The 23,502-nt window shown below is 33.9% G+C and overlaps 1 protein-coding gene, 1 long non-coding RNA gene and 1 pseudogene across 4 annotated transcripts; 2 read left to right on the top strand and 1 right to left on the bottom strand.

Annotated features, from left to right (window-relative positions):
- The first annotated feature begins 451 nt into the window (after positions 1–451).
- On the top strand, positions 452–16,487 carry LOC110673841 (lysine-specific demethylase JMJ26). Of its 3 annotated transcripts, XM_021837060.2 has the most exons (14): positions 452–1,319; positions 1,421–1,554; positions 2,521–2,620; positions 2,707–2,848; positions 3,153–3,216; positions 3,304–4,048; positions 7,135–7,464; positions 8,237–9,026; positions 9,130–9,260; positions 10,879–10,951; positions 11,037–11,122; positions 13,500–13,619; positions 16,116–16,204; positions 16,299–16,487. In XM_021837060.2, exons 1-13 carry the CDS (start codon positions 540–542, stop codon positions 16,182–16,184), a joined length of 3,564 nt encoding a protein of 1,187 aa, XP_021692752.2. In that variant the 5' UTR covers positions 452–539; the 3' UTR covers positions 16,185–16,204; positions 16,299–16,487. The 3 variants fall into 3 exon arrangements, with proteins under 3 accessions (XP_021692752.2, XP_021692753.2, XP_021692751.2); XM_021837061.2 differs by having other exon boundaries at positions 11,037–11,107; positions 16,116–16,487; XM_021837059.2 differs by having other exon boundaries at positions 16,116–16,487.
- Positions 16,488–16,835: 348 nt separating this feature from the next.
- Positions 16,836–23,118, bottom strand: LOC110673843 (probable metal-nicotianamine transporter YSL7; annotated as a pseudogene).
- On the top strand, positions 22,786–23,357 carry LOC131183154 (uncharacterized). The gene is made up of 2 exons (XR_009151300.1): positions 22,786–22,912; positions 23,050–23,357. It is a non-coding gene; the product is annotated as an uncharacterized LOC131183154 (long non-coding RNA).
- The last annotated feature ends 145 nt before the right edge of the window (positions 23,358–23,502 follow it).

Below are 23,502 nucleotides of genomic sequence, written 5' to 3'. Positions count from 1 at the left end.
CAAAATTAATTTTAGCCCCCTTTTTTTTAAAACGAATTAGGTTGTATTTAATATTTCATTTCATAATACTCTAATTCTTTATAAAGTATCATAAACTCTAAAATTTTACATTAAATGTTTAATTATTGAATTTTTATGTAAAATTATTTTTTAAAATTTATAATAAATAAAAATAAATATTAAAATATAATAAAATAATTAAAGTGTAAACATATATATATATATATTTTTTAATTTTAAAATTATTTAATTTTACCTCTTCAAAATCAAAAAATGCAAATGTAAACTTTAAATGAGTACAATGTTAATTTTGCTAAATATTATGGGATTTTTGTAAATTCTCTGTACAAAATGGCATGTCAATCGCCTTCGACCGTAGAAAAAATTACAGTGCACTGCACTCCATGGCCGACGATGAGCCGGTCACTATGAAATAATAAATTATAATACGCCTAGAGAGAGAGCCCAAAAAAGTAAAAGTAGAATTACCAGATGCCAAAGGTGAAAGTGAAAGGTTGGCTTAGGGTAAAACCGGAGCAATGTACAGAGCGGTAAAATCTGGTCAGGTACTGGACTGCTGTTCTTGTTGGAATGACGGTGGTACGACGCCGTTTATAGAACCACCAGACAAGTTGCGATGCAACCGTAATGACGGCAAGGGCTGGCGTTGCAACCGCTGGAGGATCCAGGACAAGATGTGTTGTGAGCTCCATTACCTCCAAAACGTCCACAAGTCGAGGAAGGAGAAGAAGAAGAGGCAGAAGGGAAGGGAAGATGTAAATAAGGCTCAAAGCAGCGGATTTTCTGTTGCTGCGAAGAGGCGTCGCCGTGAAGATTATGAAGCGGAAGAAGAAGAGGACGTTATTGCGGCGAAGAGGCAGAGGAAGAAATTGATACTTGAAGAGAAGTCTGGGGTGACATCGGTGAATAAAGGGAAGAGTGTGGATGCCAAATTTGGTATTTTGAAGAAGGAGAGTAGTGCGGCAGAGAGGCCTAAAGAAGAAGACGAAGACGAAGAGGTGATTTCTGAGGAGGAAAAGAAGAAAAAGAGTTTATTAAAAAAGAAGACGAAGCTAGGTGAGGTTGAGGCTTCGAAGGAGCAGAAGGGGAAAAAAGGGAATGGTGTAGAGATTAAGGAGAAGAAACAGAAGAACAAGAGTGAAGGAGTGAAATTGTTGGATAGGAAAGCTAGGAGTAAAGAGAAGCTAAGGAAACTGTTCAAATGGGAGAAGGAGCTTGATAATGTTGTGGACAATTTTTTTCAGCAACAGTTGATTACAAGTGGAACCAAAAGGAAACGTAGTAGTAGTGATACCATTGTGGGTCAGCCTTCAGTTTTGACTATTTATTTACTCAGCAATTGTTTTATTTTATTTGAAATGGTACTATTAATTTATTTTTAATATTTTCTTGTGCAAAGAATCTTGCCAAAGCCGATCTTAAGGAGGAAGTTAATTATTCATCATGCCATCAATGCCGGAAGAGTGATAGAAAGGTGGTTATGTGCCGAAAATGCAACGATAAATGCTATTGTTCCTCTTGCATTAGGAGATGGTAACTTGTACATCTTGCTCTTTGGAATGTTTAAATATTTTTGCTCCAAGCCAGTGTTGTCTTATCATTAGGATCTTTTCTGTTATCCATTGTCATTGGTTTTGGGACTTCAATTAAGTTCCTAATGAATTGCTTCTTTATTACATGTTCATGATTTTCACATTCTATTTCCATTATATTCTATTTGTTCTGTATTTATAAAGTTTTCTATGTGCAAAATGGAACTGCTGCTGATAGAAGTATCTCTTTTGTGGCTGGAAAGGATTTATCTTATTTCAAATCCAAAAAGCCTGGCACTTGGTATATTGTGAAAGAAGGAAAAAGTATTGTATAAAGTATAAACGACTTAAACTGATATTCTTTGCATATCTAGACTAGAAAAGGCTTCAAATGTGCTTTTTTGCTGAGCTATTACACAGTTCATGGTGTTCCATTCTTCTCTGTGACTGTAGATTTGACCGGTTATTCTGATCAATCACTAGCATATTGTACCAAGTTTCTAAACCATAAAAAACTAAGCTTTGAAGGTTGCATTTAGATTTTTTTCCTACAGCCCAAATGCATCTGCTAGCTGGTGGACACACCCTTAATGTATGTAATTGCATGAAGATTCACTGTAAATTGTGAATACAGAGTGATCTATCAACCATTATTCTCCTATTAGATGCATGAACTACTCCCTAATTTCTTAGAGTCTATGGAAAGCGCATCCCAAAATAAAAATTAGGAAGTCTAATTATCAATTTTCTTGTTTGTGAGCTTTGGTTTTGCTAAATAAAAGCAATTATGAATATACTCTGCACATTTATCTCAAATCCTATTGACTAGTTAATTTTGCCTGAGTATATTCATTTACTTCATTTATAATGTTAACCTATATGTTAGTTTCTTTTAAGCTCATTATAATGCATGTCCATGTAAATTATAGTTCACATTAAATATTTAAATTTGCCTTTTGTTGTTTAGGTATCCTAAAATGTCAGAGGAAGCATTGGCAGAGGCCTGCCCATTTTGTCTGGGACATTGCAATTGCAAAGCGTGTTTGCAAAGAACTGAAACAATTAATGTTGGTGTCGTGGCTTTTGTGCTCTCTCTACATTTATTTTTTTTTCCTCAAATTATAAGAGTTGTTTTCTTCATGATTCCTTTTAGGATGCCAAAAGTTCAGGAATGCCAGTAAATAGAGATGAAAAGGTCAAGCACTTGAAGTATCTCATACATGTTCTGTGTCCCTTCCTGAGTCAGTTTAATTGTGCTCAAATGATGGAAAAAGAGATGGAAGCAAATATTCAAGGTATTAGCTAATAGCATCGTTTTTCATGAATTATGTTGTATAAGGACCTTGTAAATATTGGCACAGTGATATTAGGCCTTCACTATTTTGTTCACTTTTGGTGTTAGTGTTGCATACCAAAATAACAAGGTTAATTTTGGTTGGAGTCATTAACTGCATTTATCAAACCTAGTCCATGCCTAGAAGTGAAGGAAGTACCAATACAAATATGCCTATGGGTATTTCTACAAGATGAATTTTTATATGTAGCTAAATTAAGCTTCATTGTTCTCATTGTTTGTAAAAAACATGAAACTTTGCATAGGGTTGTCTTTGTCAGAGCTAGAGTTGCAGCAGGCTGTTTGTCATAGTGATGAGCGTTCATATTGGTATGATCTCTGCTTAATACAATTTTAATTTTATTTTTTTGATTTTCTAAATTGGCAAGGATTTACCAATGTTCTACTTTATTTCAGCAATAACTGTTCAACTTCTATAGTTGATTTCCATAGGAGTTGCCCAAATTGTTCATATGATCTTTGCCTTACTTGCTGTCGTGAAATTCGTGATGGCTGCTTGCGAGGTGGAGATGAAATGTTGGTTGAATATTGGGACCGGCAGAAGGCTTGCTTACATGCTGGAGAACCTGATCCAACATCTTCAGAAGAGAGCAAATCTTATAGCAGAATTAAGTCAGATTTGGAACATTGTAGGAGGGCGATATCTGAGTGGAAAGCAAAGGAAAATGGTGACATCCCTTGTCCACCAAAAAACTTGGGTGGATGTGGACATCACCGTTTGGAGCTAAGGAGCATTTTTCCAGATGGTTGGGTTTTAGAATTGAAGGATAAAGTAAACAAGTTACTTAAAATCCATAAACTTAGTGATGTGCCAAAATATTCTAGGGAACGCTGTCAATGTTCTAGATCAAATGGTGATATCAAATCCAGTAATAAGAATTTGCGGAATGTTGCCTCTCGAAAAGATTCTAGAGACAACTATCTGTACTGCCCCTCAGCTATTGATATCCAACAGGGGGATCTGGACCATTTCCAGGCACATTGGATTAGGGGAGAACCCGTGATTGTCAGAGAAGTTCTCAATTTAACCTCTGGCTTGAGCTGGGAGCCAATGGTTATGTGCCGTGCAATTTGTGAGATAACATATGCTGGTTCTTCAGATTTGGTGGTGAAAGCAATTGATTGTCTTGACTGGTGTGAGGTAAGGCTTCAGTTACTTTTGCCATTGTCAATGTCGTCATGTCCATACTCGATTATCATACAATTATCTCTCTGTGTGTGCTTGTGTGGTTTTTTTTTTTTTTTTTTCCTCTCCTTAAATCTTCTTTTTCTGGTGAGACTACAAAATAGTAAAAAATAAGCAAAAGAAATATGCCATCTGTACTGGCATAAGTTCTAATTTGTGTTGCAGGCTTCTTTGTTCTATTTGAAATTTTTATGGTGGCTACAATTGTGTAAGCTTTTAAGCACCTTTACTTTATCATAGGGGGTTTGTCTTACAATGCATCAAAATGGAAATATGACTAATAACTAATGCAGATGAAATATTACATTTCTTACTAAGTTCAAGGTGATGTTTTTCAGTTGAATGTGATGTTGGGTGAATCACTGACTTGTGAAGATAGAAAGACCGAGCGTCTTTGAGACTGTTGTTTTCAGAGTTGTACTTGAGCTTGGACATTTTAAAGACCGAAGACAATTGCTTTAATCTGCCGTTATGTATTTGTACCATATTAGGGTTTTACAAAACAGTTTTTCTAATGAGTGCAATATTGCACTTGTTAAGGTTCATTAAATATATTATTTATTACTAATTTTGAATTGGTAACATAAAAAATTATATTTCTATGTGATATATCACCCTTTTCTATGAGATATTGCACATTTCTATGTAATATTGATAATTCCCAATACAAAATTAGTAATAGATAAGCATATTTAATGAATCTTAACAAGTGCAATGTTGCACTCATTAGAAAAACTGTTTATAAAATTGGAGATTTTTTTGGATTTGAAGAGGGAGAGGAGTTTATGTTTTGGAAATTTAACTGTGGTTGATCATTTTGATTTTTGAGGGTGAATGAATGGCTGAATAGTGGCTGAACTTATATAGTTTATGGTTGTTGGAATTCTGTGTGGCAACCTAAAATTATGGTCTCTCACTTTGAATTAATTGGTGAAGAAAGGGTAGGAACAAGTGAGCATAATTTGCTAGCAAATTACTGTTTGGATAATTATGTAAAATATATGGATCATTAGCAATTAGGAAATTGGGAGTGCAATGTGCAGATTCTGATCCATATGTATGAAGGAGATGTGATATGAGTAGTACAGTCTTATAATTTATGATATTGGAATGTAGACTAATGAGCCAACTAAATAAGATAAGGGGCTGGAAACCATAAAATCTCTCGATCTTAATATTACTTTATGACATATATTACAGTTGCATCTTTATTTACATTTTTCTGTAGATATATTCTTGGGTAAAGTTTGAGCATCTACCATAATGGAAATCTACCCTCATTGTGTTGCATACCTTGCTAAATTTTGTTATTTATTTATTCATTTATTTTGTTTTACCTGCATTGGAAATTTGCATATCAGGTAACTTGGACTAGGACCGAATATGTTGCAATTTTCACTTGGAGTGGTTTGGTGTGTTTGATGCTTCAGAAACTAGGACTTTTAGTGTTTGCCATCATTCTGTAAACAGTGCTCATGATAATAGCTGTATAATTTGGAGAGAGCTAGAAGAAAAAGATGAACAGAGCAAAAATAAGGTGAATAAGGCCATCTTAGAGAGAGAATGAGAACAGAGAAATCACCCTTGTGAATCCATTCTAACTAAAAGTCATAAAGTTCTATATCCAAAAAGTCTGATAAAATAGTTAGATCAAATAGGTGCTTGACTGCTTGTATGGGCTTGTAAATTCTTTATTGTCCCATTAGGATCCTAAACATGAAACTAGACATTAGAGAGAATATGCTGGAGAATCCTAAAGTTCTCTGGATTACTAAAAAGTTCTCCTTTTTTATATGAAACTGCAAAAATTATGATTTTTCTAATGTGGCCATGCATACAAATTTGTCCATAAAATATAAATTATAAGTTGAAACTGAAAACAACTTTAAGGCTCCATTTGTTTCACATAAAATATTTTGTTGGAAAATATTTTTTGCATTTTCTAGTGTTTAGGACACTTAGTAAAATTGATAAACGGAAAATATTTTTCTAGTCAAAGGGAAAATTTAAGTTATTTTTAAGGAAAATGACTTTCATGTTTTAAAAAAATAAATCATTTTCTGTTTATAATGTTATTAAAATATGAAAATACTTATACATACATGAAATAAACACATATAATTTATTTAACATTGTAACCAAATGACGAAAAATATTTTCGTGAAAAATAATTTTTTAAAAAATATTTTTCATATATAAGTTATTTTCCGTGGAACAAACGGTGTCTAACACTATACTGATATTGAATCAACCTACAAAATAACGTTATGAGAATAGTCTCTTTTGTTGGAAGGATGGAAAATAAGTAGGAAGGACTGGAGAGGAATGAATATTTGGGAAAGAATCACTTGCAAAGTAACCTAATGTTTATTTTCATTTTTTGGTTTAACACTTAACAAGAGAAAAGAAACTGGTTTTGCATTGTGAAGGAAAAAAGAAACATAATATTGTACTTCATAAAATTTACCACTATGCTCAATCAATGAGATGCCCAAAGTAAATTCATCTTGCAATATTGAAACATATGAAGGACCCTCCGCCAGTCCACCCCTCTCACCTAATTAGAGTGTTGGTTGTTTTCATCTCATCCATTGCATCCGACCTTCTCATTCTTTATTCTATACAATCTGAAATTGCATTTAGCTTTTGCAAGTAATTCCCTTTTTCCATGGCTTCATGATATATCAATGACATAGAAAGGAAGTGCCGGAAGCCCGATTTACCAATAGACTTCTGAATATTGTCAGGATAACTGTGATAGATATTGTAAATGGCCCCCTATATATTTTTGCATGGTTCACTTTCCCTCCCCCTCCTCCCCCACCCACCTATTTGCATGCTCAGTTTTGGAATTTTCTTTGGGTGGTGGTTAATATTTTTTCGCTGTGCATCGAAACTTATTGAATATTTATATTTATATTTGCAAATGGAAGAAAAGATGGTGGTGGAATAGTGAAGACGGTTGTCCTATTGGTGTTTCTACAGAGTCTTTCTATGCTTTCCAGTTCGGTAATAATTCTGAATGCTTGGTGTAACTGCAGGTTGAGATAAATATTCGCCAATTTTTTAAAGGGTATTCAGATGGTCGCGCTCACTCTAACTTATGGCCTGAGATGCTCAAGCTTAAAGATTGGCCTCCATCTAATCTCTTTGGAGAGTGCTTACCGCGCCATAATATGGAATTTATCAGTGCCTTGCCATATTTAGAGTATACAGATCCTCACTCTGGCATTCTGAATGTTGCTGCAAAGGTGCCCTCAAATATACTGAAACCAGACTTGGGACCAAAAACTTATATAGCTTATGGATTTGCTGAAGAGCTTGGACGTGGAGATTCTGTGACCAAGCTTCACTGCGACATGTCGGATGCAGTATGCTTACTTCCTATGCTTTCAATTTTAACTGTGTGAGAAATGATTAGATTTATGAGAAGTAGAACAAACATGGCAGAGCCAAAATGTATTCAAATCTGTTTTTATACCTAATTAGTTTCTTCTTAATAATGATATCAGTTCAAGCGCTTCTGGCCAAAAAGAAAAAAGGAAATGCTAGAGTGTTGCTACGCCCTTTTTTATGTAAGAAATTTAATTTTGTTTGTGCCTAGGGCTTTGGGCATGCATGCATGTGCTCCCATGTCTATATTTTGCACATATAGCGTGTTCTTTTTGTGCAACATTCTGCATATTTTATATTTATTTGCATTAAATCTGCTAAAGGGAGTTTGGATTCAAAATTTGGTGGTTGTTTTTGCAGCCATCTGGAAAATGATTTGATTAATTTGGCTGGGATCAAAAGATGTAATTTGATTACCATCAATGGATGAGTATGGTTTTTAATGGTTGAAATGTTCTCAAGTGAATAAGTGGTGCAATAATGGTCCTTGATATCAGATGTTGATTTCTTGTCTATGAATGTTGATGAACTTGATCTTCCCCAAGAGTGGGAAAGTAGAAGTATCCTTTGACATTAGTTTGAAGCAGTTAAAGGGTTATACCATTTTATGATAGACAGTGAAATTGATACTGATTTGTTACAATATCAATTCTTGAGTTTAAATTAGTGCTCTGTACTTCTACCTATGGCAATTCCATCACTTGCATTTTGAATATTTGGTTCACCTTTGGTTGGTGTTACATATTTCAGGTGAATATTTTAATGCATGCTGCTGAAGTTACCATTCCTCCGCATCAGCTCACTGAAATAGAAACATTGAGAACTATCCACGCTGCCCATGATCAAGGGGAGCATTTTGGTGATATAGATTTGGATCTTCAAAATGTTGAGGACCACTTGGACATGAAAGAGAAGGTCAGTTCACAACAAGATAAGATTGCATTACATGATGAAGGTTCACTCTTAGGTTTGGAAAATGCCAGATTCTGTATAGAGCCTGAGGATCATACTTTTCACTGTGATGTTTATGAAAAGCAAAGTGAGAGTGCCATTGCCTCTGCTGCATCTGAGAATGCAAATCCCTCAGACAATAGAACTGAAACCGGTGAATATACTTCTGTTTTGTCTTCTGAATTTGCTGAACTCCCTGCAAGCTGCAAGGAAACAGAGGATCCAGATGTGACAAGAGTTGATAGCGATTGTTGTGACACATTAGGCCTTAGACATAAGGAGAAAGGTTACTCTGCTGTGGTCACTGATACTGAAAACTTTGCAGGGGAAGATAACAGCTTTGACAAACTGCAAGATGTCAAAGGTCATGAAACATGTGGATTTTCTTGTCTGACATTAGAAAAGAAAATTGACCCCGATCCATTGAGGGAAGCTACAAAAGATGGGAGAGAAACTCATGGTAGAAGAACAAATGGTTTGAAATCAAAAAAGGGCTTTAAATCTAAGTTGAAAATATTGTCAAAAGCCATTCAATTGGAGGAAGAACAGGAAATTGAAGTAGGGGAAAATGGTGAAATAATTAAAGAGGGTAATAGTGATGCATTGCTTTCCTATATGCATTAGCTAGGTATTGAAGTGCATTGTTAGGGTAAATGTTCTTTCATTTTGACTGTGCATTCCTGTAATGTTAGGTGGATTGAAAGCATCAGAGGGTGGTGCATTATGGGATATTTTTCGGAGACAAGATGTATCTAAGCTCCAAGAATACCTAAAGAAACACCATAGGGAATTCAGACACACTAATTGCTCTCGGGTAGACCAGGTAATCACATTGCTGCTTGAATTAAAAATTTTTTGGGATCTGCATATTTGTAGCCTGTATTTTTATGATTGATTTTTTTGGTTCTATATTGGGAGACAGAGACTTATCTTAGGTTTATCCCTCTCTCTCTCTCTCCCTCTCTCTCTCTCTCTCTCCCCCCTTCCTCACTTTCCTTGGGTCTTGGGAGTGGGTTTGGCTTTCAATTAATTATTTTATACAAGCATTTTTTTTTTCAAAAAAAAAAAAAAAAAGATTATACCTCTTTTCACATGATTGATAGATGGATTTGTGCTTATTGTAGATTCGATGAGAGATTTTTAAGGAAAGGATGTCCTTAAGTTTAATGATTAAAAAGTATCTTTGGTAGTCTGCTAGAATTGTTTTTGTGGAGTTATGTGGATGTTTAATATGTTGCAAATGTGCTTTTCACATCTGACTATGTATAATTTGTAAAACTGACTGAAATATGTTTCTTCAGACTTCTTTGGTGGAAGGCTGTATATTGTACTTCTATCTGACTTGACTCTTGAAGGCCTTTTTCTTTTTTCTGGTTCCACCAACTTGTATCTCGAGCGAAATCCTGGGCTTGACTTTTGAGCGGTCACTGCTTGGTGTAATGGTTTTAAAAGTCTTACGCTTGCAACTGCATGGTGTATGTTTGGAATTCCAACTACAAGGGTATAGGTTTTGAGTCCCGAGTGTAGCCCCATCATGCAAAAATGCTCAGATTAGGACTAATTAACCCTGGACCTTGATTTGACTCTTGAATATGTTACTTGATTTTGGATATCATATTGAACACAATTTTCATAAAAATGTGAGGTGGCTTTTTGATTGAGAACGTTGAGTGAAAACATTGATGTCTACTGATTAATGAAGGATGTTTAAAGGAAATAGGCATTCCTTGGTTTGGCATAAAATCTAGATGTATAGCCATTCCTCTGTTACCCCATGGTTAATTCTGTTAATCTACAGAAGCTTTAAGGTTTTAACTTAAGTAATGGTTGAAGAATTATAGATCTGAACGCTAGCAAGTTTGTGGATAGATAGAGCTAGTGATTGAAAAAAAAAAATCTATTTTGTATCATTGCAGCTAGTATGACTTATAAATGCTCATGCCCTTTAGCCCAAATATCATGGTTGGGGTTGGCGTAGACTTTATTTTCAATTCATATGAAGGGAAAGAAAATAGAAAGTTATGACTTGTTAGCTAAAAGCAAAGGGGTAGCCTTCTTTGTATAAATGCAATCTTTTCTTCAAATGGCTGTAGATTGATATTTTGTTGTAAATCACACCAGTTGTTAATTTTTGAAGGAGGAAGAGCTTAAGGTAAAAGCCAAAGGTTGTCGTGGGATTGGCTTATGTCTTTGGATTAAATCTTTCGTAATCCTGACTAATGTGGGAAAAAGAGAGAGGACAGCAAATAAGAAGAGTGGAGTCCTATTTTCTCTTCCTCCTTTTCTCCCCTGTACCTTTTTCCTTTCTTTGGTTGAGAGGTGCAGTCATCGAGTTGTAAATGTTCTGTTTATTGCTTGATTAGAATTACAGATTTGAGAAGCCTTTATATATGATCATTTGTTTATTTCTATAAAGCTGTCTGACTTGTTTATCCCTGTAGGTTGTCCACCCTATTCATGATCAAACTTTCTACCTGAATACAAATCATAAAAGGAAGCTGAAGGAGGAGTTTGGTTAGTTCTTTTTTTTAATGTTGTTTGCATGGATTTGATTACTTTTCTTCATTTTACCCGTAAACATGAGAAGGCTTTTGTGCAGGAGTTGAGCCATGGAGTTTTGTGCAGAATCTTGGAGAGGCAGTTTTTATACCTGCTGGATGTCCCCATCAAGTAAGAAATCTTAAGGTATTTACATCTAGGGATAAGAAATCTTAAGGTATATACATCTAGGGATATATCTTTACACTAGTCTACATAATGCTACTTTGCAATTGGAGTTCAATTTTGTAGTGATCCATTACCATAAAGGTCCAATTTCTTGTGTGAATTGTAATGGCCTTGGTGTTGCTACCTTAAGGTTGTAGGTTTGAGTCCATACTCCAGACAACAATCACTAAATGCAAATTGTAGAGAATGTAGGGATAAAATTCTTTTTTTTTTTTTTATAATGATTACAACTCAACTCAACTAAGCCTTTATCCCAAGAATTTGGGGTTGGCTATATGGATTTTCTTTCTCCATTCTAAACGATTTTGGGTTAAATCCTCAGAAATGTGTAATGCTTTTAGGTCATGTTGTACTACTCTCCTCCAAGTCAGTTTAGGTCTACCTCTTCTTTTCTTTCTATCCTCTAACCTAATGATTACAGATGTATAGTAATATATATACGACTAGTTAGGGAGGCGCGCACAATACTCCCTAACTAGTTGGGAAGATAAACTGTCCCTACAAATCGGACTCCCTAACTAGTTGGGAAGATAAACTATCCCTACCAATCAGACTCCATCTATAAAACAAAGTCCTACAAATGAACTGGCGCGTGAGCTTCACTAGCCAGTCTGACGGCAGCCATACTTGGTGGGTAGAGTTGCCGGTGGTCAAGCTTGCTTCCTGGGTGGGTGGTGAGATTCAATTGTCACTCTATCTAGGTGACTAAATTCCACAGTATTGGATTTGAGAAACAGAGACTAAAAAATAACGGAGAACCCAAAACAAATTTCTTCTCCTACGTGGCTCTGATACCATGTAGAGAATGTAAGGAAATTTTCTATTTTTTTGAATAATGATTATATATATATATATATATATATATATATATATATATATATATATATATAACAGGATTCCTAACTAGTTGGGAAGATATACAAAAACTATCCCTACAAATCAGACTCCTACTAATGCTATACATCAAATTCCTATTCCGTAACACAAATGTTCACTGAATGGGACAAGGGATCAAGGGCCATTGTACTGACTTGCGAGAATGGCTTAAATCTTTGTTTTGGTTAATATGAGTTACAACTTTTATCTATTATGTTAAATGAGGTACAAATTGTTAAGTCTGACTTAGATAAGGTCTCCCCTTCCCCTTTTAGTTTTAAATTTTTTTATTGGAGGTGACAAGGTGTGTGAGGATTCAATCACAAGATTTCATTCCGTCAAAGAAACATAACATATGCTTATATTATTAAAATAAAATAGCATAAGGGTAATGCAACATGTCGCAAATTTTATGTAAGTTCTTTATGCAGCGTATGTGGCACATAGGCATTGATACATGTTAGCTTTCTGTGCTAAAAATTCATTCGCAGATGGGGATTGTAATGAATAAAATGATGTCATTTCAGGTGGAGTAATTTAGATGATGAAAAACGTTAGTATGAAGCATTTTCCATGTCAAAAGTGTTGCACTACATGTTAACAAATTTGTATCACTTTTGGTATTGCTTAACTTTGGCACATGGAGAATTCACAGGTAGATAGGGACACAGGTGAAATGATAGGGTGATGCAGGCAAGGAAGATTCAATTTAGGAATTATTTTTATTTAAACTTTAATTGTAAAATTAAGATCTTTAATTTAGATTTTTTAGTATTAGGAAGTTTCAGAATTCTATTATTATTTTGGAAATCTAATTAAGTAGTATTCTATTTATTTAGGATTTTGTGTTGCTTTAGATTTCTTAATTAGTGTTGGTTTAGTTTTTCTTATTTTGGTATACCTAATCCTAATAGTGGTAGTACTAATTATTAGTCTTTAAATACCTAGAGAGCTTATTATGATTATTATTGACAATTAAGAATTAAATAAAATTTTTAGAGTTTTGTTCTTTTCCCTATGATTTTTCGATTGGTTCTGCATCATAGAGTAGTTTGGGACTCATATTAGTAATTCAATGGAATTAATACCTAAATTTCATTTCCTTTTCTAAATTAATCTGACAAAAGTTGGAACTTACATGTTATGCATGGACTCGAAATTGTTTCTGATGAAAGTTTGCAAACATTTTCAAAGGTATGTTTTGTCTGCTCTTATTTAAAAATATTTAGTGTAATTGAGATGCATAGGTTAAGTATCTAATTTGTTTTGATTTTTTTTACCAGTTTTCTAATCATATCTAGTCAATGGGTTCGTCATGTGATCTTTCTTGTGTACAGTATGAACATGCCAAATTATCCTTATCTTCATGTGCTTATACAGTTTCTTTTAAGATTTATGTACTTTGTGCTGTGCATTTTTTGATGTCTCAATATTATTATTTCTTTTTTATCACTTGCAGTCATGCATAAAGGTTGCGCTTGACTTTGTTTCTCCTGAAAATATCCCTGAGTGTGGCCTTTTGACTGATGAATTCCGCACTCTTCCCCATAACCACAGGTCTAAGGAAGACAAACTTGAGGTATGTTGATCGCTAATGCTTGCTCTGGAAGGTCTTTGCAAGTGCCATGGTTTTATTTTGTTTATTTATGTTCTCTGAAGGTGAAGGTGATTCATTTTCTTGTCTAACCGTCTATCTTGAAGTTTTCCCTAATCTATGTAATTTGTTTGGGGTCTTTAATATGAAAGGGCTTCAAATAATTGTACTCAAGACAGTAGAATTTTAAAAATTTTGTGGATAGTAGTTTCTCTTCGCTACCCTTAGTTTAGCACCCTAGAAGAAAAATTTGGCATATACCATTTCAAGTTCTGCTTGAAGTTGAGGAGCTTTCTAGTTGTTTAGACTGTAAGGATCCCTTTGGGTATCTACATGATCTTTATTGCTTTCTCCTTTTATTCGCTTACCTTCTCAACTTTATGAATTTGTTACTCTCCATAAGCGTTTGAATTGGAGCTGAAGAATGATTAGTGTTTGCAATGTTAACAGCTAGAATTTGATTAATAACACCTGTGTTTTTCCTGCTTTATTTGTGCTTATAAAATGATAGGTCATGCTGTCATGGATGATGTTTTAGTACAGCCTTCAAATTGAAAAGATCAATATGAGTTTTTTAGCCTCCTTCACATTAGGGCTAAATGAAATGTCGATCCAGCTGCTTGGCTCAGTTGTATTCTGCAAGATAGGCTTAAGAATTCGCTACCATAGAGCTTGGAAGCAAATGGAAACAGCCTTTAAAACTTTAGAAGCATTATTTGAGTGGCTTGTGATGCTCTTTGGTCTTTTCAATGCACCTAGGAACCTTCATGCAAATAACTACAAAGCTAATATAGCCTTACCTTGGTTATTTTGTCATTAATTTGTAATTGACACAAAAAATGGAGCATTTAAATCATATAAGCCAATTCATGGAGGTTCTTTTTGTGTGAATCTTTATGTTAATGTGAGGAAGTGCTCCTTTTTGTGTGGTGTTCTTGGCTTTTGTTGTTTCAGCTGAAGGCTTGATGCTAGATCTTGATATCCTTAAATCCATAAGCAAAAGGCCTATAACCTGATCTGTTGGAGATGCTTGTTGCATGGCTTTTATTTATAATTTCAATGTGGTAAGGAGTTCCACCATTGAATGCCCAAAAGTGAAAAGAAAAAAGAGAAAAAAAAAAAATAGAAAAATCTGGAAGTGAGATTCACATGCAATTTTTAAATGATTCAAGACATTATGAAAGACAATTTTCTTTGTGCTATTGGTCTTGGAAAACCCTATGGTGCAGTATGGTATCTTCTATTTGAATATAGGAAGGTTCTTATCTAACAAAAGAGAAGCATTTGTCTCTTTAGTAAAAGGCTGTTCAATGCTAGTATCCTGGAAATTTCTCGAGACGTACAACTAGAAAAACTTGTTTCAACAATTTGATAGATGAAATAGTGACGATGGGTCTAGTAGCTGAATAGGCAATAACCATCCAATGCATGCTAGCCCAAGTGACCTAAACCATGTGTGGGGCAATTAGCTCATAAAGATTGGCATTGTAAAGCCTTTCGTGAGCATGTGATGCTTCCTAGCCTATGGCATGGAAGGTAGCACACTTCCTGCCATTGAGATTTTGCTGTATCCAAATCAGTTGTCAAGCACTCCTCCACAAGAAACTCGATGCCAAACATGGACATTGGAGTTCATTCATTTCTCATCAATTCTCATTCGTACTGAATGGGAATTGTTAGCAAGGTTGGCTGACGTGCTTAGCCACTTCTAAGGTTGGTTGGCAGAAATTTCAGACGAGCAAGGGAAGCAATGAAAATCAAACGGGGGCATTTTAGGACGCTAAAAATTGTCTTAATTGATTTGTGGCCTCAGCCATTTAATAGCAGCTCCCATATAACAATTTGATTTAAGGTTGTAAGAACTTCCGGCAATGGGTTATGAGATTTTTTTTGAGCTGATTTTCATGTCCAATAACTTTTCTCATCTATTTTTTTGACAATCATTCTGAAGTTGGTGGTTTCTGGCAATATGACAATTATCATACCATGTTGTGATCAGTTTGTAAGATGCTGATTGCGTATTGTAGCTATCAAGGATGTTGTATTGCTTGCAGATGAAATAGGCCAGCTGCTTCTGAGTGTCAGATAAGAGACATGATCTATGAACATGGATTGTTTAGAGGATAAATCAAGCATGCATGCTTATATTTTTAGTGAAGAATCATCTCTGATTATTGTTCAATCTCAAAGGAGTTTAAAGTAAATAAGAAAACAAAAAATTGAACAAATAACTGGTTAAATAATGAAAGAATATTTGTGAAAAAGAAGCATAACATAACATAGAAGTTTCTTGAGTGAGCAGAAGAGTTCAAATGCATGTAAATCATTGTATAAAATCTATCTGATATGGAAGTTCAGTTGATAATGATGATGCCTTTCAATTTTTCCCCCCTTCCATCGTGGTTGATATGCAATTCTGTTGTAATGAATTTGTATTCAGGTTGTGATGAAAGGTGTCTGATACTTTGCTTTATGGAACAGGTTAAGAAAATGGCCCTTCATGCATTAAGCGTGGCTTCAGAGGAATTGGAGCAGCTCCAAGATGAGTAGCTGTTGAGGATGTTCTCATGGTATTTAACTTTTTAATTTATTATCCTTTTGTTTTTGGTTCCTATTCCAAGGAGCGGATGGAGTCCAGGTTTCTTACAAATTACTTGTAAATAGAATCTTGTCCTTGGAGGTCTTTGCCATTTTGTACAGCCAAGGAACACCGTTCTCATTGAAAACGAAGTATCAACTGCTTATCTCTTAAGCCTATATGTTCTCCACTGTAAGAAATGGGATGCTGGTTCAATTTGTGGCTTCGAATACTAAAGATGATTATAGAGTTATTAGAAAGATGGGTTTGACAAACTTGGAAGTGATTTGTTTTTGTTCCACTGAAAGTATCGTAATTTTAAAATTAATTCTAAATTTTTAGTTATTCCAGTATAAAGTGGGCGAATTGGAATTAGAATGTTCTTTATCTCGCTTTGGCACCTAATTTATGGCAAAAGCCATTCTCCTATATTCTTCAAAACCGCGAATCATGTTTCTTTTTATTACACATCCAGCGTCAATAACCCAAATAACCGGAGGGATAAATTGAAAAAGAGAAGCAATAACGATCTAATGCCGAGTAGACCTAAGGTTGTTATCTTGTAATCACAAAGCTAAGAAAAATATAAACTTGCGTCGCAAAGCAGGAAAGGAGGATGATAATGATAATAATAATAATTAGTTATTTCATTAGTTATTGTATTTGAATGAAAAAGAAGCACTATACATAAATGAAAAGAGTAAATTGAAGTTGTAGCCTTCATCTAAGAATTTAAGAAACCGTCCACCTTAGCATTTTGGTTCTTGGAAAGAAATTTCATGCAGAGTGGTGGCTTAGCACCTGCCAAGGACAGTATGGAGCTACGCAAAGTCCATATCCCATCGCCACAAATCACCCCAGAAGCTACAGCAGGCCCAAATGCATCGGCCTTGGCCTTGTTAATCTTCCGCCAGATGTATAACATCAAGCTCCCAACACACATGTCAATGGCAAAGTAGCCTCCAATGTAGAAGGGTATCGCCATTGCCATTGGAAGAGGGATAAACCGAGCTCTTTTCTTTCCCACTGCGTCTCTCATGCCATTGATAACTACAGCTGCAACGAAGAATATGTAACAGAGCGTAAGACAGTGCTTTGGCAAGGCTGAGAACCCCTCGACCCCTAGAATCGACATATTTCGATAAACAAGAGCAAAAGGAGCTGGATATTCTGAGTTAGGAAGGCCAAGGTCATGGAAAGCCTTGTAGAAGAGCCAGAAAACACAGGGCGAAATGACACAACCCATTGCAGTTTCAATAACTTGACTCACAAACATTGACCTTGGTGAAGCTAATGTCATGTAACCTGTCTTGAAGTCCTGCATAAGGTCAGATGCTGTGGATACTATGTTCATCATCACCCGCCATGCTGCTAAACCTGCAAGAACCCCACCATTAGCAGCTCCTGCCCATGCTCCAATTGTGAAGATTGCTAGCTTTCCGTAGGTGGATACCAGGGACCAATCTGTTAGTCCACATCCATAAGCATTACAAAAGGCTAGAACTGGAGCGATGATGTAAATCACTGCAACATAGTACCACTTAAGCTGATGGAAAATGTGAGGAGCTGTAATCGCAGAGATCATTGCAACAATGACATAGCCACCAACAGCGAACCACGATGGGATTTGCTCTCTGAGAAATAGTTCTGATCGACGTTGGTCATCGTAAGAAAGCGTTGGAGAGCTGGTACAGATCAAATAGAGTACGGCCAATGACTTTGCAGAAGTTGTAGGCACCATCACCGAGGATCATTGCTATGGCTATGAAGACCTGAATTAAGATGATGCAAAAACAGATTATGCAACTTTCTATGTATGCATTAACAATATTGATCTTTCAGCATTCTAGATTATGTAAGAAGAATATTGTCACCTTGTAACCTTGCAGGCCTTGGAGGCTTGCGCTATGCTCTTCAGAGTACCAATCACCTTTCTTAGTATTTATGAGAGGCCACATGATACCCCATGAAAGAATTGCTCCCACTAGTAGAGATGCATTGATTAGATATGGGCAGATCATCCCAACACCAACATATGTAGCAGAGAAATCAAAATAAAACCTAGTAACCAAGGAATAAGAATTGTCAAAATGCATGAAGGCTTGGTACTTGACAAAGATTTATGGGAATACAAGTTTGGTAACCATATAGGGAATAGAAAGAAAATTTTGCAGTTTATTTATTTATTGAAAATTTTTGCAGTTTAATTTTTAGTAGAGATTACTTGTTCTGATAGGCCTTAAGACCAAATGTGGGGAAGTTTACAAATCCACAGTCATCTCCAGCAGTGAAAAACCACTGAAAGAAACCCCACAAGAAGCTAAAAGATAAAAACTTTCCCAATTCTCTTACTTGCTTCCTGCAATGAAAAAGCAGACAATGACCAGATTGTCTTAGTTTTAACTATATCTTGCAAGAAACAGCCTTAACGAGGAAAATGGGTTCAATCCTTACTTAGCTAACTTGGCACCTTGAGGGGTGTGGAAGCTATTGATAAGGTGGGCAGTAGCAGCACCGCTTGGATAGATCAATTTGAATTAGATAATCATTATCCTGAAAAATAAAATATTCAATACCTTTGAAAACAAAAGAAAAATCATAAATGCAAACTCCTTGGCTTTTTAGCCTTATCTTTTCCACAAATGTGCATAATCAAGTGCTTGTCTCATTAGTTCTCTCCTTTATTTATTTATTTATTTCTCAATTCATTTATTTATTTATGTGAATATCACTGACTTACCAAAAAAAAATTATTCTAGAAAAATTACTATACATACACGATGTTTGTACAAAGTTTACATTGTCAAGATATATTATACAATTAGGATTAAGATGTTAACTAATGAAAATGAGATGGATTTTCGAAAATTAAATGGAAACACATTCTTCACCGTCATTTTTCCAAGAAAATGTTAACATTTTACAGTAAACTATAAAAACCAAAACTGAAGTTTAATTTGGTGGTGCAAATACACACTGAGAAAAGATATATACCTTCCGAAGAGGCACCACAGAAAAGAGGCCAAGAAAGCTAACAACAAAAAGAAAGCCAATCATCCATCCTAGTGATGGGTTCTTTATGTTCTGTGCATCATTGGCTTCTGTTGACTGTTTAGCCACAGTTTCACTCATACCAAAGAGGTAACTACCAAAACCACCTGCAACTTGTTTGAAGTTAGATACAAACAGCAGTAGAGCTAGAGTCCTTTATATACAAGGACATAGTGCTTTAATGCAGACAAGCCATTTCCCTTATTTCAATATAATTTCTCAGTTATTTAATTTTGGTCGATCATGTTGCAAAATGAGGATCAAAATGAGGATCAGCTATTGCTTTGCTTCTGGCGGTTTTAGAAGAGAGAGAGACGAGTGTAGGAAAGAAGTTATATATACATACACACACAGTGGCAGAGCTAGCTACCAAATTATGAGCGGCCAAAACATTAATTTTATATATAATATATAATTTATGATAAATTAATTGATTAAAAAAATAATATAACTATTCTATTAATTAAAAATATTATAAATTATATAAAAATAATGAACAAAAATCCATGTTATTCCTTTTTCTTGAAGATATATATAACTCACTGAGCAATTATCTTATTGATAATATCTACAAAACTAATAAAGATGGCTCAAGTTTCTTCAGTTTGCTTGGGCTCTGTTGGTTGCCCCATTTTGGGGGTGTTTGCAAAGGGAAAGTCTTGTTGATGGTTATGGTTTTTCTGTTTTTCCCTTGTGTTCTCTCTGTGTCATCATCGTCTCCTCCGGAATGGCCTATATTGGATGCTCCTTGCTCGTTGGCAGCGCTGCTGTGGTTTCCGACTCAAGCTCATACATGACAAGCAGAGAATAAGGGTTGATTGGTTATGGGCTTCTGGTCCTGGTTCTCTGGGTTGGGGTAGCTTGCAGGGCATTTTTTGGTTAGGCCTAGTTTATCTAGATTGAGCTGTAAATGTTGGTTTAGTTTTTGTATTATCTAGATTATTGATCTGACCTGCTTGTATGTTTTGACCTGCTTGTATGTTTGAATCTAATTATATCATCTACATTTGTAATGGGCCTCAAGTCTTCTCTGGAAATGAAAATCTGTCTTTCGAGAAAAAAAAGTTTAAATAAAAAATTATTAAAAAATTAATAAAAAAATTTTGAAATTAATACGAGTTAAAAATAAAAGATATTATAATAAAATAATAATTTTAATAAGTTATATTAAATTACAATTAATTATTTATAATTTTGAATAAATTAATATAGTTTTTAACTATATTTATTTATAAATAAAAATAGCATATACTTTACCATCGAGTGATATTGATTTATGTCCCAAAGATGTGATGTGCAAGATTGTAAATTTAAACCTATGCGATGTCGGAACTCAATTAATAAAAGATTAAGCAAAAAAAAAAAAGCATATATATATATATATATATATATGAATTAAAGTTTACAACAACCATTATTCACCCAAATAATGGCAAAACTATTGTTTCCACGGCCAGTAATTAACTGCTATTACTAAAATAATTGGATAAAATAATACAAATTAAATTATAATACGTTCCCCTAAATTAATCCCATGCTTTTAGATTTTTTATATTTACTTTCAATATTAGAGATTAAAATTTAATAAAATATTTATGATTTCATAATAAAATTAAGTTTTCAAACCATGTCAATCCAAGTTAATTTAATTGATTTAATGGATAAAACGTAGAAAACGAAAATAATTTACATTTTTATTCATTAATTTTAAAACTTTCTTTAATTTTATAATTCAATTATTATTATTATTTGATTTATTAAAGTTTTATTAATTTTAAAATTTTTTTAATACACTATTTTCTTAATGCAATTGACAATGTATGATGAAAAAAGTCATCGGCTTTCATATTACACGCGCATCGACTTCAGATAACGTTTTCCTTTATTGACTAAGGGGGTGTTTGGTTTATCTGTTTGGTGCAGCTGATAGCTGAATAGAGCTGATAGTTGATGGGCAACTGATATAATACCCATCAGCTGCAGTTTGTATCAGCTCTATTTTTAGAGCTGTTTCTCATCAGCTGATAGCTGATATGATTTTATTTTGACAATATTATCTTTTTTTATTTAACTTAAAAATTAATATTATTAATATTTTTATTTTTTTATTTATAATTTTAATTAATGTATTTCAACTTTATTAAAATATTTTTTATTAATAACATAAAATATAAAATATTTATTTATATCTAAAAACTTAAAATTAATTATAAATTTTTCTATTAACAATAATAATTATTTTATTATTTTATTTATATTTTTAAAATTATTTAATTATCTTTAAAAAATAATTATTTTTTTTTATTTCAATACTAAAATAAATTATATAATATATTAATTTAATAATTATATATTTAATTTAATAATAAAATAAATAATATAATATAATAAATTTATAATTTTATATTTATTTAAATAATAAAATAAATTATATGATATATACCCTTATTAGTCATTTCACATATTAACAAAGAATACTAAATATAATTTTACCAAACACTTAATATAAAACATATATCATCACTATCGCTTATCACTATTAGCTAACAAGAATGTTATCACTAACAATCATCAGATTCAACAGTTAATCCAAACAGGCCCTAATTGACTACTACGTGCTACCGCTAGACCTAATTTTGGTCCTAAAATTTTGGGTCAAAATTAATTTCATCACTGATAATTAATTAAAAAAAAAAAAAAACAATTTTCTCATTCCTCTTATTGCCCAGCATACATACTATATAGAAGACTACACAACTATCCTCTTATTATAAAATTATATATAAAAACTGAAATAAAATTAAAAATTTAAATTCTTATGGTTAAGATGTGATTTAATTAAAAATATTAAATATTATAAAGAAAAATTATTATTTTTGTAATGAACAGATTAAACTAGAAAGCCGTTAATAAGCTATATATATATATATATGAAAATAGAAATTTTAGTAAATTTTACTTATTACTGGACGGTGGACGGTGACAGTATAAGAGGGAACACGAGAACGAGACATTCTGACGCGCTAATAATTAATTGATATAATCGTGATGACGTCATCATTAGCGGTGCAACGCAAAAGCCCAAGCGGTTGCGTTTTAGGTGCAATTTTCTAATTTGGGCTTTTGACAAGGATTTTGCCCGTGATGTGATGTGATTGTGAGGCATCCTTTTCTGTTACTTGTAGAAAGTTCCCTAGCAGCTTGCCAATGCTTGAACTGTACAACTTATCATTTCGAGCAATTCTAATCTCTTTTTTTTTACTAATATATATATATATATATATATATATATATATATATATATATATATATATTTGCTTTGTGATTAAACGAAGAAAATGAAATTTTGATTTAATTAAAAAAAAATAATTGATATTAAAGGAAAATAAGTTTAATGTACGTACCGCTAAAGGCAATGCCGGAGGTGGCGACAACGCAGGTCTGGATGACGGTATTCTCTTGCCGGGTAAATGGTTGCTTTAAGAGGCCAGCCTTGTGAAGAAGTTTTGTCCATGTCTTGACGAAGAAGAAGCCTAAGAGACCAGCAGAGACATTCAGGGATGGGATAACGCCAGTGGTGAGATTCAGTTTCATCACTATAAAGCTGAACAAAACCCCCAAAATGAAGCTCACAACGAAGGCTCTCAAGGTCAGTTGATTCTGCCACGGAGGTATCTCTTTAGCCTCGAAGATCTTCTCTACCGATTCTAATTCTGATTCTTCTTCTAATATTAATCGTTTCTTCTTCTTCTTCTTCTTCTTCTTCCTCTCTTGAGCATCATGAAGATAATCTTCGTCTCGCTCTTCTGAGACATAGGAGGATGGATTTCTTTCTTCATTGGTATCCATTGCCATTTTTCGGATCTTGAAGAAGCAAAGAAAGACAGTTGACCTACCGGCTGTGATTGAGAAAGTAGTGAAGAGTGAGAATGATAGAGCAAGTAAGAAGCAATTGAGAGTTTTATTTTGAATTTGGATTATTTTGGGTCTGACGATGCCCCAATTGGCCGCTAAACGACGTCAAGTCACCCTTCTCAACGAGAAAATTATAGAGTGACCCGGTATTTCAATTCAATTTGCCTTTAATTTCCAAACGACTAAATTACAAGTTTGTTCTTATAATAATTACATAACTGCAGTGATAATCTCAATAATAAAATTTTGATAGGATTGAACGTTTAGGATTTCAACCTTGTATGATTTTTTTTTTTCTCTTTTAATGTTAAATAGATTATAAAT

The sequence above is a fragment of the Hevea brasiliensis genome, chromosome 9, assembly GCF_030052815.1.
Source record: "Hevea brasiliensis isolate MT/VB/25A 57/8 chromosome 9, ASM3005281v1, whole genome shotgun sequence".
Classification (NCBI taxonomy): Eukaryota; Viridiplantae; Streptophyta; class Magnoliopsida; order Malpighiales; family Euphorbiaceae; genus Hevea; species Hevea brasiliensis.
Note: the sequence above shows the minus strand (reverse complement) of the source record. Positions and strands in the feature narration are given on the sequence as shown.

Coding starts and splice junctions, on each gene's coding strand:
- LOC110673841 (XM_021837060.2), top strand. CDS start 540: ATGTACAGAGCGGTAAAATCTGGTCAGGTACTGGACTGCTGTTCTTGT. Junction 1,320..1,420: donor GTAGTAGTAGTGATACCATT/GTGGGTCAGCCT, acceptor TCTTGTGCAAAG/AATCTTGCCAAAGCCGATCT. Junction 11,123..13,499: donor ATCAAGTAAGAAATCTTAAG/GTATTTACATCT, acceptor TATCACTTGCAG/TCATGCATAAAGGTTGCGCT.